The sequence below is a fragment of the Petaurus breviceps genome, unplaced genomic scaffold (genome assembly GCF_028583685.1).
Source record: "Petaurus breviceps papuanus isolate PSGF00001 unplaced genomic scaffold, PetGlider_PUasm1.0 181, whole genome shotgun sequence".
Taxonomy (NCBI): domain Eukaryota; kingdom Metazoa; phylum Chordata; class Mammalia; order Diprotodontia; family Petauridae; genus Petaurus; species Petaurus breviceps.
The window spans coordinates 23,481,127-23,508,933 of NW_027185784.1; the positions used below are offsets into that span (position 1 = coordinate 23,481,127).

Consider the following 27,807-nt stretch of genomic DNA (forward strand, 5'->3'; position numbering starts at 1 on the left):
TCTGGCCCTGGGGGCCCTGCAGCTCCCCCTCTCCACTCCCAGCCCTTAGTGCTCCCTCCCTATTCTAATCCTCCCTGTGACCTCCAGCTCGCCCACCACTCCAGCCTTCCATCCTTACCATCTTCCCCTCCCTCCCCTTCTCTTCCCCGCCCCCCTCTCCCCTTCCGCAGCACTCCAGCCCCATTGCACTTCTCAGGTCCTCCCCCCTGGCTGCCTCCCCCGTCGCCTTGGCGCCTCTTCTCTCCACCCTCCTCTTTTCTCTCTCCTCCCTCATTTTTCTCTCCCTCCCCCTCCCTTCCCAAGCTGAGTAACTCTAGGGGTGATGCTGCTATGCTGATGCTGCGGAAGAGTGAAGCGGGGAGGGACTTTTCTCACTGCTGAGGATCCTGGTCGGGAGAGGAGCTGAACACGCCACCGCTGTGCCTGAGCTGCAGAAGCGCTCCTCTCCATCCCTCCCCTCCTCAGCCCCTGCTCCCACCCCGGAGGGAGGGAGGGAGAGGGAGGGTCTCTGTCCAGTCCTGGCTCGGTTTTGCCCCTGTCCTGGTAACGGAAGTGCCAGGCGCCTTTTAGCAGAGGGGCGGGGGCACCGGAGTGGGAGGGGGGCATGGAGCCTGTCCGGGAGCCCCCCAGGAGGAGCCGGCCCCCTCCACCACCCGCTCCAGCCGCGTCGGCTGCTTTGCCAAGAGTACTGTCTCCTGGGGACGGGGAGGGCCGGGGCCAGGAGGTGCTTCTGAGAAGATCAGGATCCGGGTACGAGGGCAGTACGAGCTGGAAGGCGGCCTTGGAGGGTAAGCAAGTAACATCCTCCTTCCTCCTCCATGGTTGCTGCCTCCCTAGAGAATCCTGTCCTCTTCTCAGTGTCCCTAGCTAGGACATCCTCTGCTGGGGTCTTATCCTTTCTGACCAGTGTATGACTCCGTCACACCCTCCTGCCTCTTCCAGACTCCCCCACCCCCCACTCCCTGGTAAAATCTAATCAGCCTGGGTAGGGACAGTAAGGGTCCACTGGTTCTCCTTCCTTCCAGAGCCACAATTATCAGAGTTACCTTGGTCTTTTATTCTTAGAGGTTGGGGCTTGGGCGTGGGAAAATTCAGATTTAGAATAGAGCAAATGCCATTCCGTGGAAAAGAGCCCTGTTCTGGCATTCAAAAGACCTGAATTCTCACCTTGGCCTTGCATATTAACTCATAATGTGACCTTGCATGAGTAACTTGATGCTTTGGGACATGGCTTTCCTCACACATAAGGTGGAAAATATTACACCTACCTACCAACCTCACAGGGATGTTGTCAAGATAAAATGAAATTGTAGATACAAGCACACTTGGGGAAAATAAGTAACAAAACATGAGTATCCTTATGAAATGAATCACTCTCACCCAGTAAAAATGAAGATAAAATAATCTGGATAGTGAAGAGGAAGCCAGTATCCCACACATACATCCCTCCCCTGATAAATGTTTCATACTTTTTCAAAGTCAGCTTTCCTCAAAGACTTAACCTACTTCTGAGTACCCCACATAACTTAGAGGAGAGAAATCAACCTGTCATGTTATGTTAGATAGATATTAGACTTTTGATTTAATTTATATAAGAAACTCCCTCTCCCAGGACAGCTCCACTTCTTATAGTCTTGGAAAGTTGCTTGGGACACGGAGAGACAAGTGACTTGCCATAATCAATGTGTATCTGAGAGAAGAATTGAACCTTGGTTGTCCTTGCTCTAAAGATAGCACCCTGTCTACTCCACCACACTTCCTTGACAAATCTGGATTTAGGCAATGCTTATGCCAAGACTGAAGGGGTAGAGGGGACTTCCTGAAGGGGCGGTGGTGATGTAAGATTGGAATCAGAACCCCGGATGGTGACTTTGCAGAGGCGGCATTGAAGATAAAAAGATAATATGGCGGTTGTTTTAGAAAAGTTGTGGTTTGAGAAAGCAGACTAAGGGAGAGGGCAGGAGAGAAGAAGGAACTGAAGGGAAGGTGAAGAACCCTCTCTTGAACTTGTATCCCAGGGTTATGTCAGGATCTGCCTTATCTAAGATTCGGCACTCTGGCCTAAACTACTCAGGTTGACTGATTTACCCATCTTGTATCTGTCTCCTAGCCCTTTCCCCACTAGATGTTGCCTCCTTTCCACTATCATATCCCCCAGAGCAGAGTAGTCTACACCCAGGGATATTCAGAAATACTTGTTTACTGACAGTTGACTAACTTCCAGCAAGTTTGCCTTACCCAAAAGGAAAGTGCAAAAATGGAGTTATTTCTGGTTCTTGAGCTCTCTCAAAGCCCACTCTGCCTTGTGGGCATAATTATTTTCCATAGACTTTTACCTCATGGCAATCTACCTTCTGGGTGCCCAGGATGGTAAGACAGATGTCTTGTCACAACAGGATATGTTACATAGTGCTGAGAAGGCAGAGCAGGATTCCTGTCAACCTTTGTTGACTTCAAATATGTCATGGTAAGGTCCACTACAGCCCTTGCTGAACCTCATCAAGGCCCATGAGCCAACATCTCACTGGATTTCATCACTGTCCTTTCTTCTTTCTTCAGAGGAAAAAAAATATTGGGTACTTTGACTAAGATGGTGCACTTTATTCCCATCCAAGACTTACCTGGTGCCTCTCAAGGAGTCCAACTGGCCTTGGACCATCTTTCACTTTGATAGCTTTTCCACAAGCATTACCTCTGATTGTGACTCTAAATTTATCTCCCAATTCTGGCAGGCATTCCTCTCATACTTCTACATCCAACCACAGCTTTCCTCTGCCTGTAAACCACAGTCCAATGGAGAAACAGAAAGGATAAAGCATGCCATCAAATCATACCTTTGATGTTTTCTGATGTTGATGGGGGCCATTCTTGTTCATGGTCAGATTTTCATATGGTAATGTCCAGCATACATCCTTTCCTCAGTATATATTCTGCATGAATTATGAACAGCACTCACAAACATATTCTATTGGACTTTCCTGGTCATGTATCAGAGAACCATGTAGAGAGTTTGAAGAAATTTTAAAAGAGATTTTCTAATTCTAGCTTCTTTCTATAACATCCCTGACAAATTTTCCTCTGGCTTAGACTCACAAACTCTAGTGATGGAGGCCAAGGAGAAAAAAAAAAAAAGAACAGGGAAATTACTGGTGCTGGAAGGAATCTAGCTTTTTGTCAGGGAACATATGGACCACCACTGAAACAAATGACCCTCTGTTACTTAGCACTAAGGCTCCTGTCCCATCCTCTACTATATCCCCTCAATGCATGTAAATTATCACTTCAGTCACCCTGAAGATCTGCCCAGTTCTTTGTCTCAAAGATAGCTCTTATCCGATCAATTTTCTGGTTTGCCCAGGGCCTTAAGGATCCTGTGTGCTAAAAAAGCATAGGGTCATTGCTACTCTTTTGGGGACTAGAAGGGTAATGGTCCTGATGGTCATTCTTGTGACTCTGTAGACCATGCCCATGTCTGTATCTGTTATCAGGTCTAGTTTGGCCAACCCCTACAGTGTCAACATGATGCTCTTAGCTGATGAGGAGGGGAACTCACTCAGAGTCTGTGCTTTTTTCTTACCCCACTTTGACCATTCCAAACAAGTTAACTAGTTAACTTTTTCTCTCTTCCTATTTGGAGAAAGGCCATGGTCTGATCTTATCTTGGGATTATCTTCTCAAGCAGAAAAATTTCCCATCTGAAGTACAATTGACCCTATTTTTAAGGTTTCTTTGTTGCTGTTGTTCATACTGGACACCATGACAAGTTGGCAAGCATTTGACCCCCTGCCTTGCCTTACCTTTAGGTGCCTTGTACTCTCTCACATCACCAATCCATTCTCTTATAAGCTATAGTAAGGATAAGGGTATCTTTACTGCAGAAGCCAGAGGCTGCTTCTGTACACTGGTTATAGCTCTGACTTCTCTCTCTTTTTTTCTCAGATTATATCTTTCAGTCAAATATCTATAATTTTCTTTGTGTTTTTGTTCAGGGCTATAAACCATTCCTTGTTTGGATAGTCACAGGAAGTCAGAAATGAAAGGGAAAAGGGATTGAGGAACCATTCCTTTGTTGTCATTAGACAAACAATCTAAGATTAAGAACAGGAGAGACCAAAAATAAAGCTGATAGGACCAGAGGTGGGGGTGGTAGTGTCTAAACGAGAATCACGTCACCAAGATCATGAATCAAAATGAGGTCTAAAAAAGGACTGAGGAAGGATGAGGTCTGGGATTCGAGCTACCCATTGTTCAGTACTAGGCAAAGAATAAGGTGCCAAGTTATTTCAATTTGCCATAGTTGGTTTATTTCTTGGGTTGCAATGGAGAAGAGCATTGTGGGCATGAACGAGCTATAACATGTAATAACTGAGGGTCCCCAGAGAAGAACAAGAGTTAAAAGATGTCATTGAGGAATTGTATGACAGGAAGAGAAAATGAGTTGTTATGTGGCAAGACCAAGGGATGAAAGACGGAAAAGCCAGAGTTACCATGGTGCCCCTGTGGTGTTTGGAGATAGCAAGGATAGTCTCCTGCCCATTGGATTGCACCAGTATTGGGAGAACACGGTCAAGAGTTGCACAGGATAGGCAGGGATGAATGGGTTTCGATTTGCATCACTGTAATTGATGAGATCATGGTCCATTTGAGTATTTGAGACCACTCAGTCTGGCACAGGATTTATTTAGAAATATACATGCTCCAATTTCTTTGGAAGAACCTTCAACTGAAGGGCTCCTCCTACCACCGTCCACACCATTCTCTGTGACAATAAACCAGAAAGTCCGCGTTGTGCCCATCAGTATTCCCTTCCCTCTAACCCCTTATGTTTGATCCAATATTTATCAGCCACAGAACTTGTGTCTTGCCTTGATCTAGGCTATGGGGAAGAAGTAGAAGAGACATTTATTTTCTCTTCTCCACTCTCAGGTGCCTCTTCCTTTGCCCCTTCTGTGGTCCTTATTTTATGGAGGCAATGTGGCTAAGTGGACAGAATTCTGGACCTGAAGTCAGGAAGATCAGGGTTCAAGTCCTGCTTCTGAAACTTACTAGTTGTATGACCTTGGGCAAGTCACTTAACTTCTCTGAGACTTAGTTTTCTCATCTGTAACATGGAGATAGTAATACCTATAGTTCATAGCTCACAGAATGTTGCTTTGGAAACTTTAAAGTGCTACCTAAGAATTAAGTATTATTATTATTATTACAACATACCTAACCAAAATATTTTTTCTTTTCTTTTTTTTTTTGGAGGGCAATTGGGATTAAGTGACTTGCCCAAGGTCACACAGCTAGTGTTTGTGTTGTGTCTGAGTCCAGATTTGAACTCAGGTCTTCCTGACTCCAAGGCCGGTGCTCTATTCACTGTGCCACCTAGCCACCCCCTACCCAAAATTTTTACAAGGGTCCTGGTTGAAGACTATCCTGCCAGACAGGACGTTGATGTGAACGAGGTGAGTGTCCTCCCTGTTCCCACAGATGCTAGGTGGCACAGTGGACAGAGCATTGGACTTGGAGTCTAGAAGACCTAAATTCAAATTTAGCCTGAGATGCTTACTAGTTGTGTGACCCTAAGCAAGCCATTTAGCCATTATCTGCCTTGGTTTCCTCATCTGTAAAATAGGATAAAATTATGAGGATAAAATGAGATAATACTTGGAAAGTCCTTTGCTAACCTTAAAGTATTAGATAAATGCTAGCTATTATTGTTATTACTATTACTGTTACTATCCAGGTTCTAGAGACCATACCCTGGTGGAGGGAGGGATGGGTGATGGTGTGGGCACCATGCCTGGGACATAAATCAAATAAAGAGGAATGCCCCTATTGGGCATTAGGTCTGCCACTTTTCTCAGACCATGTTCTTTCTTAATTTAACCTTCCAACAGACTAATTTATTGGGTCATTGGTTCCCTGAAGGAGGCACCACACCCTGGTCTCTCACAATCTTTTCAAAGCTTTAATATAGTGTGTTAGTGAAGAGTGAGACAGGGCTAGGAAACACATGACAAAAACACTCTAAAAAGAGAGCTTCTCTGAAGTGGAGAATTGATTGAGGCCCCAGCTTTCCTTGATCTTGTCCAAAGTTTAGGCTGCTTTCCTTGAATGGTTCAGTCTATTTTATGCATGGCTAGGAGGAGAGGGAGGGGTGCATGTATTTCTCTAGAGCTTGTAGAAATGAAAAGCTAGGCAAAGAAGATCTTGCTCCAATGAACTCCAATTGCCTGCCATGTTCTTTTGGATTTGTAGAATTCGAGAAAGGAAAGGGAATTTACAAATCCTCTATTTCAAACCCCTCATATTACAGATGAGGAAACTGAGATACAGCTAGGTGCAGAGACTTGTCCACTAGACTTAAGGCTTTTTGAATGCTTGTTAATTGATTATTGATAGTGGAACCAGGTCTTAAAACCAGGTAGTCTGACGGCTGGCCTGTGCAGTATGCTTTTCACTGCCACCTGATTTTGGTGTGTGTGGGGGTCCTTACTTGGGCCTTCATGGGTATAGGGAAATCTTATTGTGGAAGCTTCCTCCACCAATGTAGGACCAGCATCTGCCCTGCAACTTAAAGTCTTAGAGCACTGACTGTGACGTTAAATGTTTTGCTTGTGGGCATGCAGCTACTATTTGTCAAAGGCAGGATTTTTAAATTCAAGATTTCTCGATTCCAAAGCCAGCCCTCTGTCTACTGTGCCATACTGCTTCCTGACACCATACTGAATATTGTTCCACTAGCTGGTGGGCCCTCAGGCGTATCTGGCTATCTTTCTGTTGTACATATTTTTTTTTGTTATGATGATATTTACTGTAGACCAAGGGGCAAAATATTTTTTTTTAATAAAAGACCAGTAGTAAAACATTACCTGAGGCCCACATAAGTAGAAAGGATCTCAATTTAGTTGTATTTTAAATGTATAAAAATATCCTTTATATCTTTTTATATCAATGTCAAGAAGCATTTAAACAAATGCAACAAAGAATAATATATATGTATATGTGTATACACACATACAAATGCACACATATATGTATTATACTTAAGACCTATGTTCAAATCCAATCTCAGATATTTACTAGCTATGTGACCTTGGGCAAGTCATTTATCTTCTGTTTACCTCAGTTTCCTCATCTGTAAAATGGGATAATAATAGCATCACTAACCATAGCACTATGGTTAGTGAAGGATCATTGAGAGAGAGAGAGAGAGAGAGAGATGTTTGTAAAGTGTTTTTAGACAGTATCTGGAAGGTAGCAGATGATGTATTGTTGTTGTTCATTTCCTTCTCTAGCTCATTTTACAGATGAGGAAACTGAGGCAAAAAGGGTTAAGTGACTTGCCCAGGGTCACACAGCTAGTAAGTGTCTGAGACTGGATTGGAACTCAAGAAGATGAGTCTTCCTGAGTAGTGGCCTAGCAGTCTATCCATTGTGGCACCTAGCTGTCTAGATGATATATAAATATTGCTATTATAATAGTAAATACAGCAAGATATGCAAAGGGAGGTATAGACACAGCAAGAGAAACACACACAAAAAGGGAGGGGGGAAAGGAAAGGAGAGAGAGAGAGAGAGAGAGAGAGAGAGAGAGAGAGAGAGAGAGAGAGAGATTTTTCCTGGGGCAACATCCCCATCTTGTGTTCTTTTAGGATAGTGCTATTGTGATTTAATGCAGGCCCTAAACAAATGTGTTTAGAGAATTCATCACTTTAGCAGAGCCAAGATAGATACTTGAGTATTTGATTTCAGAGAGCTTGTCCAAGATTTGAAAGGTTAAAAAGTTGTTTCCTTTAACAGAGAACAAATTGTATGAACCCAAACGATTTGAGATCAGAAGCGGACCTCCGACGGGGTGCCAGAAAGCTTGGGTACCCTTCCTCCTCTGCTCCCCAGCCCCCTCCAAGCACGCTTGGTTCCCAGGGTCGCCTTCTCACTGGGGGAACTTCCTTGTGACCTGAGGGCCAATGCCATGTGGTACACCTCGCATGGTCGGACCAAATGGCATCTAAGATTTCTTCTAGCTCAAAATATGTGATGCTACGGTTAGTGAAGGATCATTAAGGGGATGAAAGGAAGCAAAGTGTGAGTTAAATGCCAGCAGTAAATTCAGCCCCAGATCCTCCTCACTGTGGCCCCTGAGTCCTTCTCTACTGTCATCCTACATCTCTTTGTCTCACATTTTTCGGTCCTTAATGTGCTCACCGAAGCCCAGTTTATTCCCAAAGACTCCAGTATTGCTTGGCCCCCTCTGCCCAGGGCTGGCCACAGGATCTCACCACGGTTACTTTCAGACTGTCTCTCTGACATCATCACTCAACAACTACCTATTGTCCTCTACAGTTAAGGCCATTGTCTCCAGCAGCAGCTGGAGTCTGGGAGACCCAAGCTCACACATTGTCTCAGACACTCACTCTGTGTAACTTTGGGCAAGCCACTCCCCACCTCCTTTCTCTTCTGTGAAGTGAGGACAACAGCAATCACTGCACTTACTTCACCAGGCTGCCTCACTGGGTGACGACCAAATAACATAATATTTATAAGGTGCTGGGCAAACCCCTGAGGAGCTATGTAAATGTTAGGTTGTTTTAATTCCTGTCTGGTTCATTGCTGCTCTCTCCATTCCACCTTCTGGTCACTCCCCTTCCTCTTTAGTAAGGTGAATATTTAGCTCACAGTCTTCTCTGTCCCAACCCTTGTTCTCCTTCAATACCCTGGCCTCCATGTTCCTCAGCCTCCTCAACTCCCAAGACCTCGGTTTCTGGCCTACCTCAATCATTGTTGTTGTTGGGTGCTCTCCATTTTCTTTTCTTTTTGTTTTTTGCTTTTTGGAGGGAAATTGGGGTTAACTGACTTGCCCAAAGTCACACGGCTAGTAAGTGTTAAGTGTCAGAGGTCGGATTTGAACTCAGGTCCTCCTGACTCCAGGACCGGTGCTCTACTCACTGCACCACCTAGCTGCCCCATAGTTCTCCATTTTCAAAGAAAACCAAACATCTCCGGTGATGCCTTGGATTTAAGTGAGGCTGAGTTGCACAAAGTCATCAGCCTCACTAAGCCTGCTTAGGCTGAATGGCCTTTGTGGCCATTGGAACAAATTGTTCTCTTTCACCCATTGCACTGGGGAAAGTCTTCACGTGCTTGGGCTGGACATTCCTCTAATTCACCAACAAGTTTGAAGCTTGTCAGTTACTCTCAAGCCTGTCTGCCGAGATGGTTTACCAGGGTGTGGCTCCCGTGCATTGAAACGGGCATATCTTAGGGCTCACCCAGACCCAAGTCAGTTAGTCCCAGGTGCTGGATTTCCTCATTGGGACAGCTCTGGTTGGGACAGCAAAGGGCGAGGAGTGAAAAGGTTTTGCTGCCAGGGAATTGTTTCCCAAGGGCCATTTTAGAGCGATAGAAAGTAGAATGAAGGTGGAGGCAGGGCTCTTAGGAGGGTTTCAGAGGTTAGGAGAGAATGCATTCCAGACACAGGGGGACCATCCTGATCAAAGGCACAGAATGGGAGATGGCATGAGGAAGAGCTAGCAGGCCAGTTTGAGTAGAATGGGGAATGTATGAAGGGGAGTCATATCAAATAAGAATGTGAATATAGGTGGGAACCATATCGGGGAAGGCTGTAGATATCTTTCTGACTGAGGATTTTGTATGTTATCCTAGAGCAAGAACTCTCATCAGGGGTCAGTACATTTGTTTTAAAAAATATTTTTGTAGCTATACTTCACTATAATTGATTTCTTTTGTAATCCTATATATTTTAAGTATTTGAGAGCATGATTCTAAAAAGGGCTCTCTAGGTTTCACCCAGCTATCAAAGGGGATCATGGTACAAAAAACGTATTGCTTGCATGGTCATGATTGGATCTGTGCTTTGGAATGTCAAATTGACAGCAGGGTGGAGGATGTATTGGAATGGAGAGAGCACAGAAGTAGAGAGGTCAATGAAGAGACTATTGAAATAGTCTGAGTTATCTTAGGGGCTGTAATAGGGATCTTGGCAAGACAGGAACAATAACAATTGCCCCCTCTGAATGCTAGCTTTTAGGGCATCTAGGTGGCACAGATTATGGAAGAAAGAGCCTGAAGTCAGAAAGACATGAGTTCAAAACTGGCCTCAGACACTTAGTAGCTGTGTGATCCTGGGCAAGTCACTTAACCTTGTTTGCCTCAGTTTCCTCGTCTGTAACATGAACTGGAGAAGGAAATGGCTAACCACTCCAGGATGTTTGCCAAGAAAACCCCAAAAGAGATCATGAAGAATCAGACATGACTGAAATGATTAAACAACAGCAACAAAGCTTACCTCTCTCTTCCCCTCTTTAGATATTAATTGTATATTAATGCAGTGTCCTTGGTTAAAGCCCAAACCTTCCCTGGACTTAAAATAAGCATGCCTATCCTATACTGAAACCCTTTTTCCTTTATTCTTATTTAAAGCCTCATCAGTCTTCCTTTTTAGAAGACAATCAAGTTTTGGGAGACAGTGGGATTCCCTAAAACTAAGATTAAATAGATAGAACCTTCTCTTTTAACCAAAGGATGTGTCCCTTGGTTTTTGTAACACTCTGGACCAGACCCGTGGTTTTCCAGAAAGAGATCATTTCCAAGAGTGGTCTTCCCAATGGCAATATTACTATTATTCTGTTAGATAAATTAAACTCTATAGACTTGCTCCATTTTGACAGAGGGATTTTGTCTTTTTTATGAATATCCTTGCCTTGGGAGGGAGGATTTCAAAGAATAGGGTCAGTTTTACTGTTAGAATTTTCCTTTGAGCAATAATGCTTGTAAGCATCAGTACATACTCATTTATACATACAGGGTGTTCCAAAAGTCTTTTGGGACACTGCGTGCATATGTGTATATAAGTGTGTATTTATACATGTTATATGAATATATGGACACCTGTATGCGTGTACATGTGTGTATGCATATACATACGTATATACACACATGTATATATGTGTGTACACACATACACACAGGAAAAAACTTAGTACCCCATATATTTATGTGTTATTGTTGTTCAGTCATGTCCTACTGTCTGTGACCCCATTTGGGATTTTCTTGGCAGAGATACTGGAGTGGTCTGCCATTTCCTTCTACAGCTCATTTTACAGATGAGGAAACTGAGGCAAACAGGGTTAAGTGACTTGCCCAGGGTCACACAGCTAGTAAGTGTCTGAGACTGGATTTGGACTTAGGAAGGTGAATCTTCCTGACTCCAGGCCTGGTACCTAACTGCCCATATATGTTCATGTGTGTGTGTGTGTATGTATACATTCACACATATGAATATATTACTTTATTTACACATATATACATATATTTTTATAGTCACTGAAAGACTTGAAACCAAAAGCAGAGGGCCCTAAGCTTTCCCTTCCTTTCCACATTGGTATTATGCCTCTCTCTCCTGTCCATTTCTCCGTTGTTCCCAGTCTCAGATTAGGAACTTCTAATACGACAGGCAATTCAATGAGAGTGAACAAACATGTCTCGTTGGGAGAACGTTGCTCAGTGTTCCAGTCGTGATCTGTGGGAAGGCTGGAGGTGACCTGGGGCCGCCTGGGATCAGAGAAGGGAAAGGTGGAGGGAAGGGACAGGAAGAAGTGGATACGCACGTCCTTGGCCAGAGAGCTGCAGTTTGCTACTGAACCCAAACCTTTTAATGTTTCAAGCTTCTTGCACTGGGACAAACCCACAGCTTCCTGACTAAAGCCACACACATGCCTTCAGCAAAGTCTTCTCAAGATGATAAATTCTCTGCAGTCCAGAAGTTTGTTCTTCCTCCTTCCTTAGCACCCTCCCCTGCTCCTGTCCCCTTCCTTTTCCCTTCCCTTCCCCTACCCTCCCCCATCAGCTGAAGGCTCCTGGACTGAGGTCCTGACGGCTCAGGTATCGTGGCAGCTTTCTCTGAGCCTTCTGGAAGTATGGGGAAATCACGCATTAGTGCTGGGGGCCACATTTGACATTTCTGTTGAAGCGGAACCTTCTGATTTCAATTTAATTCAGCATTTATTAAGTGCCTACTGTGTACCAGGCACTGTGTTTAGCACTGTGGATATAAAGACTAAAATATCTCTCTCTATCTATCTATCTATCTATCTATCTATCTATCTATCTATCTATCTATCTATCTATCTATATTTCTAATCATCTATCTATCTATCCTAGAGAGGTATGCTATTTTGCAGATGAGAAAACTGACGCAAACAGAGTTAAGTGATTTGCCCAGAATCACACAGTTAGTAAGTGTCTGAGACCTGATTTGAACTCAGGCCCTGCTGACTCCAGGCCCAGTGCTCTATCCGCTGGGCCACCTAACTGCCCTTGTCAGCCATACCACTTCTTCCCAGTTCCACAGATAATTGAACATTGACTGCATTACATTCCTTAAATTATACACTGATTTGTTGGATTGTGGATTCTAAGAGGACAGAAATCACATTTTAAAACACCTATTATGTTCATAAGGCGAGTCAGTGTTGTACATTAAGAATGAGATCTGAGTTCAAATCTCTCCTCTGACACTCTAGTCTTGTGGCCATGGGGAAATCACTTCTATTCCCAGCTTAGGCAACTGGGAATGAGAGAGATACCCTCATGCCTTCTTCAAAGGGACTTTGAGAGATGAAGTATGTGGAGTGCTTTGAAAAGCTTAAAGTCTTATCTAAACATCAGCCATTATGAGGCATTGTAAATGCTTGATATTACATGAGTTCTATTTCTTTTGCCCTAATGTAGTAAGCAGGGGGCAGCTTGGGGGGTGAGTGGATAAAGTGCTAGGCCTAGAGTCAGGAAGACCTGAGTTCAAATCTGGCCTCAGGCACTAGCTGTGTGACCTTGCGCAAATCATGCAACCCTCTTTGCCTCAGTTTCCCCATCTGTAAAATGAGCTGCAGAAGGAAATGGGGGGCCACTCTAGTATCTGCCAAGAAACACCCAAAGGGAGTCATGAAGAGAGTTGGATCAATTGAAAAACGACTCAACAACAACAATGGCGAAAGCAAGTAACCTTCCCTTTCTGGGGTTCAGTTTTTTCATTTATAAACCAGATAACGTTTGAAGCATATACTCAGTTGCTTACTTATCTCTCCAAAGCACCATGTCTGCTTCAAGTGAGGCCTAAGCAAGTGAAAGAAACACCTAAGAACATTTACGCAGCCTTATTTCACTATATCAATTGATTGGGGTAGAGGAAAGGGGTGGGTGTAAGTTGCAAGGAGGTAGATTTGACTTCATAGAAGGAAAAACTCAGTAACAGTTGTAATGGTAATGAAATTTGAAGATCCCTTTGTATTGGAAAGCTAAGAGGTACTTAGCACCTAGTTTCAAATTAAGCCTTTGTTAAAGAAATAGAAGGTATGATCCCCTGTTGCTGACATAACAAGAAGGGACTGAACAGGGAGGAGCACAAGCTGGACAGTCAGAACTTCTTGGGATGAGCACCGCTGGGCTGCTGCTGCTGGACTGGAACTTCTGTTGGGAAAGTAATTTTGATTTGAGAATTAAGCTGCTGAGGACTTCTGAGGGCCAGCTGGAGCTGCAGAAGACTGAGGAAGCACGACTGTGGTGCCAATACTTTGTACAAATGTTGTTGTGGCTTTTTTGAGCCTTGTCTTCCCAGGAACAGAGTCTGCGGGGCATTTGAGATGGACTGGACACTGAGTTTCAGTATGGAGCAGGAACTGCACGGAGAGCTGGGCAAGGAATTGGGAGCTGTCCCCCTTTGAACTCAGGTGGCAGTTGACTAGATTTGGGTAGGAACTGGGACCATGTGCCTTGAATAAAGAGGAAAAGACCTCTCCATGGGTACTGAGTAGTGATGAAATTGTGATTTACTTGTGACCGAGGGGTGGATGGCCTGTGTATTTTCCACTGCCCTTAAGAGGATACTGAGAGGGACAGAGTGAATAATGACTGATTGAATAGGGACTGATGACTGAATAGTGACTGATTTATATTTTAGTGTGCCCCATGGGTAGAGGATTTTGACCTTTGACCTTTTGTACTTTATGATTGAATGATTGAGTTACTAAGTGATTGATTGACTAAATGATTGTACTTCAAAACTATGTGACCACTTTGGTGAAAACTATGTGGCCATTTTAGTAACAAGTTGTTGAGTTATGATGTCATTGTAAATGCTGTATTTTGATTTTCTCTGATAAGTTGTAACATTGTGAATGCTGTACCTTGAGTTTCTGTGAATGTTTTGCTCTGATTTCTTATTGAATACATAGAGAGTTAGCTATACTATGTAATCAGAACCTTAAAAGCTGTTCACAGCAACTGTCCTCTGTAAAGCTGCTCGTGTTTGGCTTTACAACAGTTAAAATGAGCTCTTGGACACAATAGACATTTATCATTGCATTGACAGGAAGTGAGGGGAAATATCCAAACAAAGAGTAGATAACAGAATGGATTTCTTGAGTAGGAGGCTGGATTAGGTGAACTCTAAGGCCTCTTTCAACCCCAAGATTTTGTGGTTAAATAAATGCACATAGATAATGCATACATAAGAATCATTTAGAATTAGCACATTAATTGGAATGTAAATAAATCTTGGAAATAGTTTTATTTCTTCACCAAGCCAAATATTTCTTTTTGTATCCTTTTCCCCTACTATTAATTTATATAGTGATTTTTTTTGGCCAAGGATTCAAAAGTGAATTTTCGCTCAGTTTGTGTCTAAGAGATCACAAGTTTTGAATTAGTGCGATGTAACTTAATTTTCTGTGTGTTGAGGACTCCAGGGCCTAGTTACACTAACTGACCTAAAAAGCCTCCTCTAAATTACTCTAATGAAGAGCTTTTTAGTGATTGAGCTATCAAAATGCACTCTCTTCACATCTCTCTTCCTTTCTTTTTCCCTCTCCCTCTCTCTCCTCCTCCTCTGCCTCCCCTTATACACACTCGACAACCCTCAGACCCTGGGGTTACATTTAGTCAAGGTACTGATGGGAGAAGTTTTGTGCTATAAAGAAGGTGATGAGGATAAGGGTAAAACACATACACACACACACACACACACACACACACGCTCTCTCTCTCTCTCTCTCTCTCTCTCTCTCTCCCTCCCTTCCTCTGTCTCTGTCTTTCTCTGTCTCTCTGTCTCTTTTTCTCTGTCTCTCTCTCCCTCTCAACAAGAAAACACATTTCCCAGCTAGAGCCCATGGGCCTGGAGATTGGAGAATAAATGATAAGAAAATAAGGTGAGGTGAGTATAGGGTGAATGGAGGTGCCAAGAGATGGACCTGAGAACTAAAATGCCAGTTAAAGGCAGCGATTATGGCCTTGGACTGAGGTGCAGGGTCATGCCCCTCCTAAGCACTTTAGAGTTGGGCCCCAGAGGAAATATGTTGGGGCCATCTACCCTGCCTCCCACTTCCTAGGAGGCTGGAAGAAAGAAGAACAGGGGCCTGAGCCCTGGGACAAGTCGGTCGGCTTTCTGAATCTTTCTAAAGGGTTCTAGTTGGGGGGTTGAAGTACAGGGGCAGGAGCTAAATCCCTTTTCCCTTCTCCGTTCTAGATACAACGACCCGTTTGTTGTTAGGAGCCATTGCAGTCCTGCTTTTTGCCATTCTTGTGGTGATGAGTATACTTGGTGAGTGGGTTTTTAATCAGACTTCTGTCTGCTAGAACTCAGGCAGTACAGGTAAGTACTAGCAGTTATTGTGTGCCCAGAAGTAGACCAGCATATCTCCCTTGCAGAAAATCCCAAATACAAAAATCTAATTCTGCATTCATAGGATTTAGGGCTGGAAGAACATTAGTAGCCATCTAGCTCAGGGGTTCTTAACCTGGAGTCTGAAGACCTCCAAATCATCTGTGGATAGATTTCAGGGGGTCCATGAACTGGGATGGGAACAAACTCCATCTTTATGTTCACTCATCTTTAACTGAAATGGAACACTTTAATTATAAATCTAGGCAACAAATATTTTTCTTAGGACTCCACAAGTTTCACCAGGAGCCAAAGAGGTCCTCAGGGTCCATGACAAGAAGAAGGCAAAGACTCCCTCCTCCAGCCTAACTCCCTCATTTATACAGATGAAGTTTTAGGGTTCCTGCACCACTTTTTTGCGTGAAGTCTTATCTAAGTCCTCCTGCCCTCAATCCTATCCAAATAATCTCAAATTCATATTTACCTGTATATTTGTGTTCAAGTCACCATTTCCCAGGAAGGAGAGATACATGTATTTATTAAGTGCCTACTAGGTACCAAGCACCTTACAAATATCTCATTTGATTCCTGTAGCTCATTTACTTCTTATCCCGATTTTATAGTTGGGGAAATTGAGGCAGAAGTTAAATAAATGACTTGCCTAAGGTCACACAGCTATTATGTGTGAATTTGACTGAATTTGAACTCAGGTTTTCCTGACTCTGGGCCTAGTGCTCTATCCACTAAATCTATCCACTCTATTCACTATCCACAGAGAGTCAGGAGTACAACCTAGAAAGAAATGAAGACATGGTTGGCCTGGGCCTTCTCCTTAAATAGCCAGTCAGAGGGAGAGGCCATAAGAGCTGAAGTCAGTTCCAATGTGAGAATTAGTGAGGGGTGGGGCCACTGGTGGGAGAAGAAATTCTCCTTCCAGGTGAATCAGAACGTGACTTGTCACTTCCCCATTGAGCTGCAGGTTACAGATGGGTAATTAGGTCTGATCACAACAAAAATCACACACACACAAAAAGGTCATTGAACAACTCATTCACAAACATGTAGAAAAGGAGAGAGTGATCATGAGGATCCCAAGGTAGGCACTAGCAATGAGTTATATCAAATGAATGTCATTTACATCTTTTATAAGAGTTGCTAGATTGGGGGATGTAATAGACAGTTATCTTAATTTCAGCAAAGAATCTGATAAAGTCTCCTATGATAGCCTGGTAATCTAGATGGTAAAACGGGGCCAGTCCAGGCAGCAAAATGAGGAAGACTCATCTTCATGAGTTCAAATCCAGCCTCAGACACTTATTGGGCAAGTCACTTAACATGGTTTACCTCAGTTTCTTCATCTGTAAAATGAGCTGGAGAAGGGAATGGTAAACCTCTCTAGTATCTTTGCTAAGAAAACCCCAAATGGGGTCATGAAGAGTAAGACACCGCTGAACAACAACAAATGATACAGTCCAGTTATATGTAGTCATTGCTGTCTGAATGTCAAGTATTGCTTGCTATATCTGGAAATAAATTAAGCACATATATAAATATAATATAAATAACAAATGAATATATAATATACAATATATTATGATATATAAATAATATAATATATATTTAAAATGTTAAAAATAAATAGTATTTAAATATAATGCATAAAATATAAATTTATGTATAAATATAATATATAATAAAATATATAAACAATGAATATAGTATATATAAGAAAATAAAAACATAAAATATATTATAAAATAAATGATATAAAATATTATATAATATGTAACACTATATAATATAATAATATATTAATATATATTAATAACCTGGAGAAAGATCAGGAGTAGGCTACCACAGGGCTCAATCCTTGACCCTGTTCTGTTCAGTATTTTCATTAGTGACTTGGATGAAGACAAAGTAGGCATGCATATGATACCAAGCAGGAGGAGATAGCTGATATGATACATCAAAGAACCCAAATTCAATATAACCTTGATAGACTGTAATAATGGGCTGAAGCTGATAAAATTACATTTAACAGAGATAAACATAAAGTCTGGAAAGTCTGGAAAGAAAAAGTTTCATAAGCCTAGAATGGAGAAGACCTGGTTTGACAAAAATTCATGTGAGAAATATGTATAGATTTTAGTTAATCACAAGCTCACTGTGAACATTGTGAACCATATAACAACAACAATATTTATACAGCACTTTGAGGTTTACAAAGTGATTTATATATAGTCTTGTTTTATATCATGAGGACATGAGGATGATACCTCTGTGAAGGAAGTGCTAAAGGTATTATGATCCCTATTTTATATAAATGAAAAATTGGAGGCTGAAAGAGGTTCAGTAATTTGCCTATCATCACTGTGTGTTCCAGTCATTTTTCAGTAAAGTCCAACTTTTTATGACCTTTTTTCGGGTCTTCTTGGCAAAGACACAGTAGTTTGCCATTTGCTTCTCCGGCTCATTTTACAGATGAGGAAAAGGAAGCAAACAAGGTTTGATCTAAATCAAAATTGATCCAGATTCTTCAGTCTTTCAAAGTTGTTTGTCTTTACAATGTTGTAGCTATTATATAACTTGTTCTCCTGGTTCCACTCACTTCACTCTGCATCAGTTAATGGAAATCTTCCCAGGTTTCTCTGAATCTCTCCCTTTCATCATTTCTAACAGCAGTCACTATTGTTGCTTGACAATCAGATGCCAAAGCTTTGCATGTTTCTCTTGAATATAGCTTTTATGAGTGGAAAGTTGGCCTGGGTGCTTTTGATCATTTGCTTCTGATTCTTACAATTTTGGTTTGCTAAGGCGGTGGTCTGGAACTTAGTCAGCCAGAACCGTGAAAAGCTTACAAATGTATGCATTCACTTTATCAGTCATTGAAGCTGGTATTTTTTCTTGTTCAGGAGTTTTCATTTCATGAAGAGATTGATAAGTATCTTTGTACTTCTGAGTGTCACAACTTCACACCTCTTCTGTAAATTCTCAAAATAGTTTTCACTTTTTAGCCTGAATTTTCATTTCCTTATTTCATTCACTTACATCATTTAACTGCCTGGTCAGAGCAGCTTTCAGTTCTTTCACAGTGTCAAAAAATGAATAGAGTTTCTTATTTTCTTTAGTCTTTTCTTCAAGGGTTTCTAAGTACCTAATTTCTTCAGGGTGATATTCCTTCATAATCTGAAATTTTGTATGATTTTCTTCTTCAACATCTTAAATTTTAGTCAAAGCTATTTTATGTTGATTGAGCTGTTCTTCGTAACTTAAAAAATATGCTCCTGCTGTCCTATAGATTCATGCTGAGAATATTTCTTTTTCATGTTGTTGTTCAGTCATTTTAGTCCTGTCCAATTCTTTGTGGCCCCATTTGGGGTTTTCTTGGCAGAGATACTAGAGCAGCTTACCATTTCTTTCTCTAGTTCATTTTACAGATGAGAAAACTGAGGCAAACATGGATAAGTGACTTGTCCAGGGTCATCACAGCTTGTAAGTGTCTGAGATCTGATTTGAACTCAGGGAGATGCGTCTTCTGACTCCAGACCCAGCACTCTATCCAATGCATCACATAGTTTCCTGGCTATCCCTTTAGGGAATAGTTTAATTGCATGAGTAATACTGATACTTCAATTATTTCCAGTTAACCCTCCTTTTACCTCCAGTGGCCTCAAATCACACATACACAAAATCCAGGTCATTATCTAGGCAATTCTCATTCTTTTTGAATGATTCACAGAGGACTTTTAATAGAATTCACTCCTATATCCTGGGACAATGTTACTTTTGAGCCGGCTGACAGAGCCATAGCTGGATCCTTAGCTGATGCAGCTGCATAAGATGCCAATAGCCGTCCAGTTTCTGTAGGTGAAAGATCTATTTTTATATCTCACTTGAATATTTTAATCAATATGCTGGTTGGGAACAGAAGAGGAACTGGCATGTTTGGGGGGAGTTGGCATTTAAAGTCTGGGAGACATAATTTCTGGGTAATTAGTCATTTTATAATAATGCAGCATTTTAATAAAGGAGATTAGTGGCACACTTGAGTACCAAAGACATCATGGCAGCAGGCTCATGGCTTAAATTCCCTTGGAAGAGGGGTGTTCCTGAGGGTGGTGATCAACTCTGATTGGTTCACAGTTAATGAGAGAATGAGTATTACAAGGAGGGGCTGGACTTATTCTAGTGGACTTTGATGATGTCATTTTTTACCCCCAGCCTTGGGCAGTCTAGTCAAAGAATTTATCCCCTACCCAAGCCTGAGCAGAAGAGAACCTGGGAATTTCACCTCAAATCCCTTGTAAGGTTGTGTGGAGTCAGACCAAGATTGAGGAGAGTTAATTCAATCTCACTATTAGTAATGTCCTTCAAGAGACTGGATCTGGGGTTATAGGAAAAGGGGAAACTCTGGATTTCCCCAAATCATTGGCTACTTACTAATAATCATTTCTCTCAGGAGGAAAAGTGAAAAGGTAAGGGTAGAGAGGGTTGTGCAAATTGTAATAATGAGGGATGTTGGAAGGAAACGAGCATTTTTAGCTCAGAGAGCTGGTTATAGTCACAGAATCTGATGATGCTAGAATAGGAAATCTAGAAGAGACCAGAAAGATAGTTTAGCCTGTTGCCTTCATTTTATACATGAAAAAGTGAGGTCCAAAGAACTGAAGAAATTCACCTAAGGGCACACAGTGACTTCCTGGTGGGATCAGAACCTTAATCTCTCCATTTCCTGTCCATTGTTCTTTTCTTTACACCAATTGCCTCTTTTTACTCCTCTTGTACAACTCTTCTCTTGGGGAAAACCAAACCAAGCAAGTAAACATTTAAAGCCTTTCTACCTTTCCTCCTCCCTCCTCCCTTAGTTCACCGGTTGGACGGACGGACTTTTTGTTTGCACGTCTTGTAGCTTTGATTTAAGGGGAGGCATGAGGAGCTGTCTTCATAGATCAGAAGGACTGTGCTAGAGTGGAATCATTCCTCTATGATGCCCCAGATGGCAGAATTAGAACCAGTGGGTGGAAATTAAATGGAGATCACTCTGGCTCAGTGTAAGGGATTTTAAAAACAATTACAGCTGTCTGAGTATACACAGCATGAGAAGGCTTCATAAAGAGGTAGAAATGCTTCCAGTCACTGGGAGTATTAAAACAGAAGCCTGGTCACCATCTGTGAGGGGTGCTTCAGGGGACAGGAGGTTGTAATGAAGGACACATGTAGACAGTTAGGTGTTGAAGTGAGTTAGAGCACTGGACTGAGAGACAGGAAGACCTGAATTCCAATCCTGCCTCAGTCACTTGCTATGTGACCTGGGCAAATTACTAAACTTATGTCTGCCTCAGTTTCCCTATTTTCTTTTTGGAGGAAGGAAGGCAGGGCAATTGGGGTTAAGTGACTTGCCCAAGGTCACACAGCTAGTAAGTGTTAAGTATCTGAGGCTGGATTTGAACTCAGGTCCTCCTTCCTTCAGGGCTGGTGCTCTATTCACTGTGCCACCTCGCTGCCCCCAGTTTCCTTATTTTCAAATGGGGGGTTATAATATTATCTACCTCATAGGATAGTTGGAAGAATAAATATGAGGTACTTCTAAAGTGCTTTGCAAACTTTAAGAACACTCTATAAATGCTTGATATCACCACCACCATCATCATCTTAAACAGCAACAAGAAACTTTCCAGTTCTTAGAGACTCTGGGCAGTGGTGCCAGGCCTGGAGTCAGGAAGACTCCTCTTCCTGAGTTCAAATCTGGCCTCAGACATTTACTAGCTGTGTGACCCTGTACAAGTAACCTGTCTCAGTTTCCTCATCTGTAAAATGAGCTGGAGAAGGATATAGCAAACCACTCTAGTATGTCTGCCAAGAAAACCCCAAATGAGGTCACAAAGAGTCAGACAGGACTGAAATAACTGAACAACAACATTATGCTTGAACTAGGGGTGCTTATAAGAGGGAGTCAGCTTTTGGCTGGGGACCCAGCTTCTGTCCTTCCTCTCTTGAGAAGCCTGTAGGAGTCAACCTGTCACAGCCTATTTGCTCTTCCCTAAACCCAGAGGAGGAACCTTGAACAAAGTTAGGATTGGGAGACTGCTGGGCCCTCCCCCGAATCTCTGCAGACCTCATGGTGGTTCTCGTTTCTCTCCCACAGCTTCCAAGGGCTGTATTAAATGTGATGCTCCGTGCCCAGAAGATTGGTTACTCTATGGAAGGAAATGCTATTTCTTTTCTGAAGAACCAAGAGATTGGAACACGGGGCGTCAGTACTGCCATACTCATGAGGCATCCCTGACTGTGATCCAGAGCCAGAAGGAGTTGGTGAGTGTGACCCAGGATGGGACACAGGGCCAATGGCGAGATCGAGGCACTCTCCAGGGTAGGAACCCAGCAACCAAGTACTTGACAATTAAATGTTTCTGGGGAGAAGGGTTTGTAAAACCCACTTGGGCATGCTTAGGTCAACAGGAATCCTCTCTGCATGTGGTCAGAGAAGAACAGGGAAGAAGAAAACTGAGGAATCAGCCCTCTGTTTGTGCTTCTTGTTGTAAAAGCTAATTGTTTTAATAAAGCCTTGGCCTTGATCAGCAGTTAGTCCCAGAAAGAATTTGATAATGTAGGCTTCCTGGTTTGAAATGAAAGACCTGTGATTTTAAAACGTATCTGTGAAAGGCACAGACAAAATAAAACAAGGACAATAATAACCCACATGTAAGCTCCCTGAGAACAAGGATTTTTTTTTTTTTTTGTCTTTCTTTCCCCTGTGCCTGCCTAGCAAAGGGCTGGGAACGTAACAGGTACTTAAGAAATATACACTTATTGATTGATCTGTAGAGTCTTTTCCTCACAACCACCCTGTGAGGTAGGCAATGCAAGCATATTTAATTCCATTTTACAGACCAGCAAGTTAAGGATTTTAAAACTGCTTGATATAACATGTGTCATTTGATACAAAATAGTAGATGTTCCCAATCTTTTTTTTTTTTTTTGGTCTTTGGCATGTATTACGTGATGTTTTCTGAGCACAGGGGAAGATGGCCCAGACAGAACATCCTGGGGGGAGTCTGAGATTTAAAGTTTGTCCCATATAATCCAGCCAGTGCAGGATCCAGCTTGAAGTTTTCATCTCAGAATCTTCACTTCCCTGGGGAAAGGAACCACTAGCCCTGCCATCCTGGCTCAAAGATTAAGGTTTGTTCTGAGACACATGGAAATGTCAGAAGGAAATATCTGATCTCAAGGTTCTAACTGTTTTCTTGATATAGGAATTTATGTTCAAATTCACCAGGAAGGAACCCTGGATCGGCCTGAGGAGAGTAGGGGATGAATTTCACTGGGTCAACGGAGATCCATTTCACCCGGAGGAGTAAGCTGAGTTTCAGTCTTCTGAATGTTGACAACAGGTTGTGGGGCAGGTGCTTCCTTCTAATCCTCTGTTAATAACCAGAATTTCTGGGGAGGCAAGGTGGCCCAGTGAATAGAGCACTGGCCCTGGACTCAGGAGGACCTGAGTTCAAATTGGCCTCTGACACTTCACACAAAAACTAGCCGTGTGACTTTGGGCAAGTCACTTAACCCCAACTGGCCTATCTTCCCCCTCTAAAAAGCAAAAAAACCCAACCAAACAAACCCCAGAATTCCCTGTTCCTGCGCAAAGAAAATTTTTACTTTGGAGACAAGGGATGAATGCAAGGCATAGTGTAGTGGAGGGGGGTGTTGGACTTGGAAATAGGAAGTGGGAAGGGAATGAAAGGGAACAAGCATTTATCAAGTGCCCGCTATGTGCTGGACACTGTGCTGAGCAATTTACAAGCATTATCTCATTTGATGCTCATAGCAAAACTGTGGTGGTATTATTATCCCAAATGAGATGAGGAAACTGAGACAGCAAGCAGGTGAGTGATTTGCCCAGGGTCACAAAGCCAGGAAGTGTCTGTATTTCAGCTCAGCTCTTCCTGACTCCAGGCCCAGGGCTCTACCCACTGGGCCATGTTTATTCGCTGTGTGACCCTGGACAGGTCACTTTAACTCACTGTGCCTCCCTTTCTTCATTTGTGAAATGAGAGAGACATTCGTCGCAGCTCTGTGCTCCTGTGAACTGCAGTTAGGAAGCCACCTGGTGACAATTTTAACTTCAGATCAACAGAACACAGAGGACAAGGGAGAGATTAAGGCTTTTAGACCTTGTTATGGCAAAAATTGTATGGGTGTTACCAAGCAGGAGGTGGGAAGATGATTTAAGGAGGGGAAGCGTCTTGGGGTCCCCTCAAGTCTCTTTGTTCACGGCAGGGTTGCCTGTCCTAGGCCTCAGCAGTAGGAACATTTTCCCTGACCGAGTCACCTTCTTCTCTTATACTCCCTTTATTTCCCCCCTCCTTCTTTCCTCTGGCTCTGTCTGCTTCTTCATCTCTGCTTCCTTTTCCAGCTCCTTTTCTCCCTCTCTCCTTTCTTCTCTTTTTTTGATAATGTACTGTGGCAGGAGGGCTAACTTTGGCCTGGGGGACACATCCTGCCTTGGCCACTTGCTACCTGGCTTGTTTGGGGCAAGTCTAAACTTAGCCTGGAAAACAAGGGATGTGGAACGGATGACCTCTGAACTCGAAATCAAAGACGGTGTTTTTCTACCACCTGTTCAATCAATCAAGCACCTACTATGTTCTAGCTATTGTGCTGCCCGTCTCTGTTCTCAGTGCCTCTTCTCAAGGGACCTTGGAGAGTTCCGTCCATGTTAGGTAACTTGAGCATCTTCCTCTAACAACACCTATTGTTTCTCAAGAGCTCTGGAAGGCCCACAGTCTGTGTTTCTCTCTATTATCATCCCACTTCAGTATCACGAATACATACCCACACAACTGAGTCGCTTTGTGCCTGACATTCTAACAGTCTAACCCTTTGCCAGGTGGCTCAAAGACATCCGTCATATCACAGAAAAGAAATCTCCTGTGAGATCCCATCCCAGGTTCCTGGCTAAGGTCAGAGCATTCAATTCTATTCAATGTCATTCCAGGGAGCATTTATTAAGAGTCGACTATGTGCAGGCACTGTGCTAGGTGACTACAAATTAAAAACAACAACAGTCCCCACCCTTAAGAATATTCTATCTTCTAGGTGAACGCAATAATGGTGAAAATCTATCTACTTCTAACAGGAAACAAATAATAGGGAATATTTACGTAGCATCAAGGGGTACAAAGCGCTTTATAGTTTTCAAAGCACACCACATATATTATCTCATTTGATTCTCTTAATAACCCTGTAAGTAACCCTATTTTAGGGATGAGGAAAGTGAGGCTCGGTGATGGGCAGTGATATGTCGATGGTTACACAACTACGAAGCATTGAAATCAGGATTTGAACCTGGATCCAAGTTCAGTACTCTTTCCATTACACCATGCTGCCCTCCTTAAGAGCCAGAACCAGGGAATTTGCTTAAATCTTCAAGGATACAAATTGAGACAGCTAGGTGACCCAGGGGATAGAGTGCTGGGCCTGGAGTCAGGAAGATCTGAGTTTAACTCATGACCTCAGACCCTTACCAGCTGTGTGATATTGGTCACAATCTCTGTCTCAGCTTATCTTTACAATGGGAGTAATACGAGTGCCTACTTCCCGGGCTCAGAGGAGAGCTTATAATGTGAATAGACCAGTATCTGATACATAATAACTGTGTTACCGTCCATGGGAGGTTTTGAGTTTTCGCTAGAACACGTTTGACTTATTAGGAGCCTCCTACGTCCAGATACTGTGCTTAGTGCTGGGGATAGACATACAAACAAAGATATGTATAGGGGTAATTCTAGAACCATGGCCACTGATCAAAATCAACAATTGTTCCTGGATGGGGCATGTCAATCTACTTCCCGTTGACCCATTCAATACTGGGACCAAAGTGCCCTTCCCTGGCTACTGCCCCTCTATTTGTGTTGTTTCCTCCATTAGAATGTCAGCTTCTTGGAAGCAAGGACTCTGCCTTTGTATTTGTATCTCCTGTACTTGGCAAAAAGTAAACACTTTAATATGTAGTTTTTTTCATGCACTCATTCATATGTGCATTCATTTATTCAAGAGCAAATAAATAAGCTAGGGAGCATGGAATTTTCTAGCATTTACAAATACATACATCAATAAAAAGGGATATTTAAAAGAGAAACAGTCATGAACATGAGATGGCCAGCCTTGTACTTGGAAAGATTTGGATTCAAGTCCTGTTTTTGACATATGTTGGCCATGTGACCTTCTCCTTTCTGTGATTTTCTAAGACTGGTCAGTAGCAACCAAGTTGCCCATCTTCAATGTGGAGACAGTTTCTACACTGGGGATTCCCCCACATTGATGAAATTACTGGTCTAGAACAGAAACAAAAACATTAACAAAGCATCCCTTCTATGTATTTCTTCTCCCTCTGCCCCATGTTGTGACCTGGGCAGCTGCTTACCATCAGGAAGACCTGAGTTCAAAGTCCCACCTCAGATACTTACTAGCTGTGTGACCCTGGGCAGGTCATTTAATCCCTATCTACCTCACTTTCTTTGACTGTAAAATGGGTATAATAATAGCATCTACCTTACAAGGGTTGTTGCAAGGATCAAATGAGACACTATTTGTAAACCTATCATGTAGTAGACATTTAATAAATGTTTGTTCCCTTCATTTTCCTTCCCTTCCCACCACTATTCTGATTTTGGATGGAAACTACTATGTTTTCATACAAAACAAATGCCCCCATCAGGAATAAAATACTGTACTGAAGGGATCATAGGGCTGACCTGGTAGATGACAGAGGTAGATGGAGCATGTATTAAGTGCCTGCTATATGCTAAGCATTGTGTTAAGTGTCCTCAGTGGCATTTCTGATGTTTATCATATGTTTGGAATAAGTTGGGCTCTTCACTCCACAGGTTCTCTGTCTCAGGTCACGGGGAGTGTGTCTTCGTGGACCCCACCAGACTTGTAACGTCAGATTGCCTGATGACCAGGCCCTGGGTATGCAGTAAGATGGCGTACACGTGAGGCAGTGTGTGGCAGCGTGAGAAGCAGGCCAGCACATGCCTCTCTCTATGCCTTGGCCCAGTGATGAGAGGTGCCAGATCTCACCCTGAAACTCACTATGGAGCCACAGATCCTGGAAGTTTTCTCTGTCAGCCATGCAGCTGTGAGACAATAGTATATTATCCCCAGGTCTTAGCCCTGAGCTCCTGGTTCCCTCTTCTGTACATATCCTATCATCTTGCTGTGCAATTCTAGACAGGCTTTGATGCCTGGTTATGCCTCTGCCCTCCCCTTTGGCTAAGTAGCACACAACTATGCTTCCCTCAAGGCCACACGTGGGCACCATGTATGACTGTTGCCTGTAGTGAGGGATAACAAAGCAAATGTTTACCATCAATGTCAATGTCACCTCCACATAAGCAGCTCCTACATTATTGTAGCCCCATGAAACCAGGAAGCTCCTCTCCCCTGGAGATCTACTTATTTTGTTTGATCAAAGGGGCCCTTCCTGACATTTTGGAGGCACTGAATTTTACCTTATTCCACTGGTTTTTAACTTAAAATTTTTTTTGAGAATTAAAGTATTTATATTTTTCTTTGGAAATATCTAACCCCACCCCCTGACTCTTAATAATCACTGGCAGAATCTCTTCAGTCATACTTTTTTCCCTCAACTGCCTTGTTTTTTGTAATTTCTGGTTGTGGTCAACAGACCTTGGTCTCCCTTGCTGTTCTTCTCAAGGTAAGCTTTAAGACTTGCCTCAGAAGGACTCAGCTTATAGTGACCTGCAATTGTCCAATGATACTGTCCTAACGTCTGCTTTGGAGCATTTTTATTGCACAACATAGTAGTACTGGTGCTTATAGAAAAACAACAATGACTGTCATAGGTTACTTACAATGTGGAACACAGCTACCGTACCCAAGAGCCACAACCCACTTTCTCCCTCTAAGCATTCCTGACCTCATCACAATGAGAGGGAAGGTTCCTATCTATTATGTAGAAAAAGCCCTATGTGGTGCAGGGGAGGTCTGGGTGCCCACTGTTCTCTTAGCCCCTTTGCTTTGCCTTCCATTCTGCTTCCTTAGTGGTCCTCCAGCTGGCCCCGTGATTGTATCTGTGAATGATGTATTGATTACTAATGGAATAAAGACCTCCT

The 27,807-nt window shown here is 42.7% G+C and overlaps 1 protein-coding gene across 1 annotated transcript; it reads left to right on the forward strand.

Annotated features, from left to right (window-relative positions):
* Positions 1-320: 320 nt before the first annotated feature.
* CLEC2L (C-type lectin domain family 2 member L) lies at positions 321-27,807 on the forward strand. The gene is made up of 5 exons (XM_069087037.1): positions 321-788; positions 15,530-15,604; positions 21,813-21,979; positions 22,924-23,024; positions 26,557-27,807. Exons 1-5 carry the CDS (start codon positions 605-607, stop codon positions 26,666-26,668), a joined length of 639 nt encoding a protein of 212 aa, XP_068943138.1. The 5' UTR covers positions 321-604; the 3' UTR covers positions 26,669-27,807.

Bases quoted from the DNA above. Each gene is read 5' to 3' on its own strand.
- CLEC2L (XM_069087037.1), top strand. From the start codon at position 605: ATGGAGCCTGTCCGGGAGCCCCCCAGGAGGAGCCGGCCCCCTCCACCA. The intron at 15,605-21,812 runs GTGAGTGGGTTT...TCTCTCCCACAG, and splicing joins TGTGGTGATGAGTATACTTG to CTTCCAAGGGCTGTATTAAA. The intron at 23,025-26,556 runs GTAAGCTGAGTT...TTCACTCCACAG, and splicing joins GATCCATTTCACCCGGAGGA to GTTCTCTGTCTCAGGTCACG.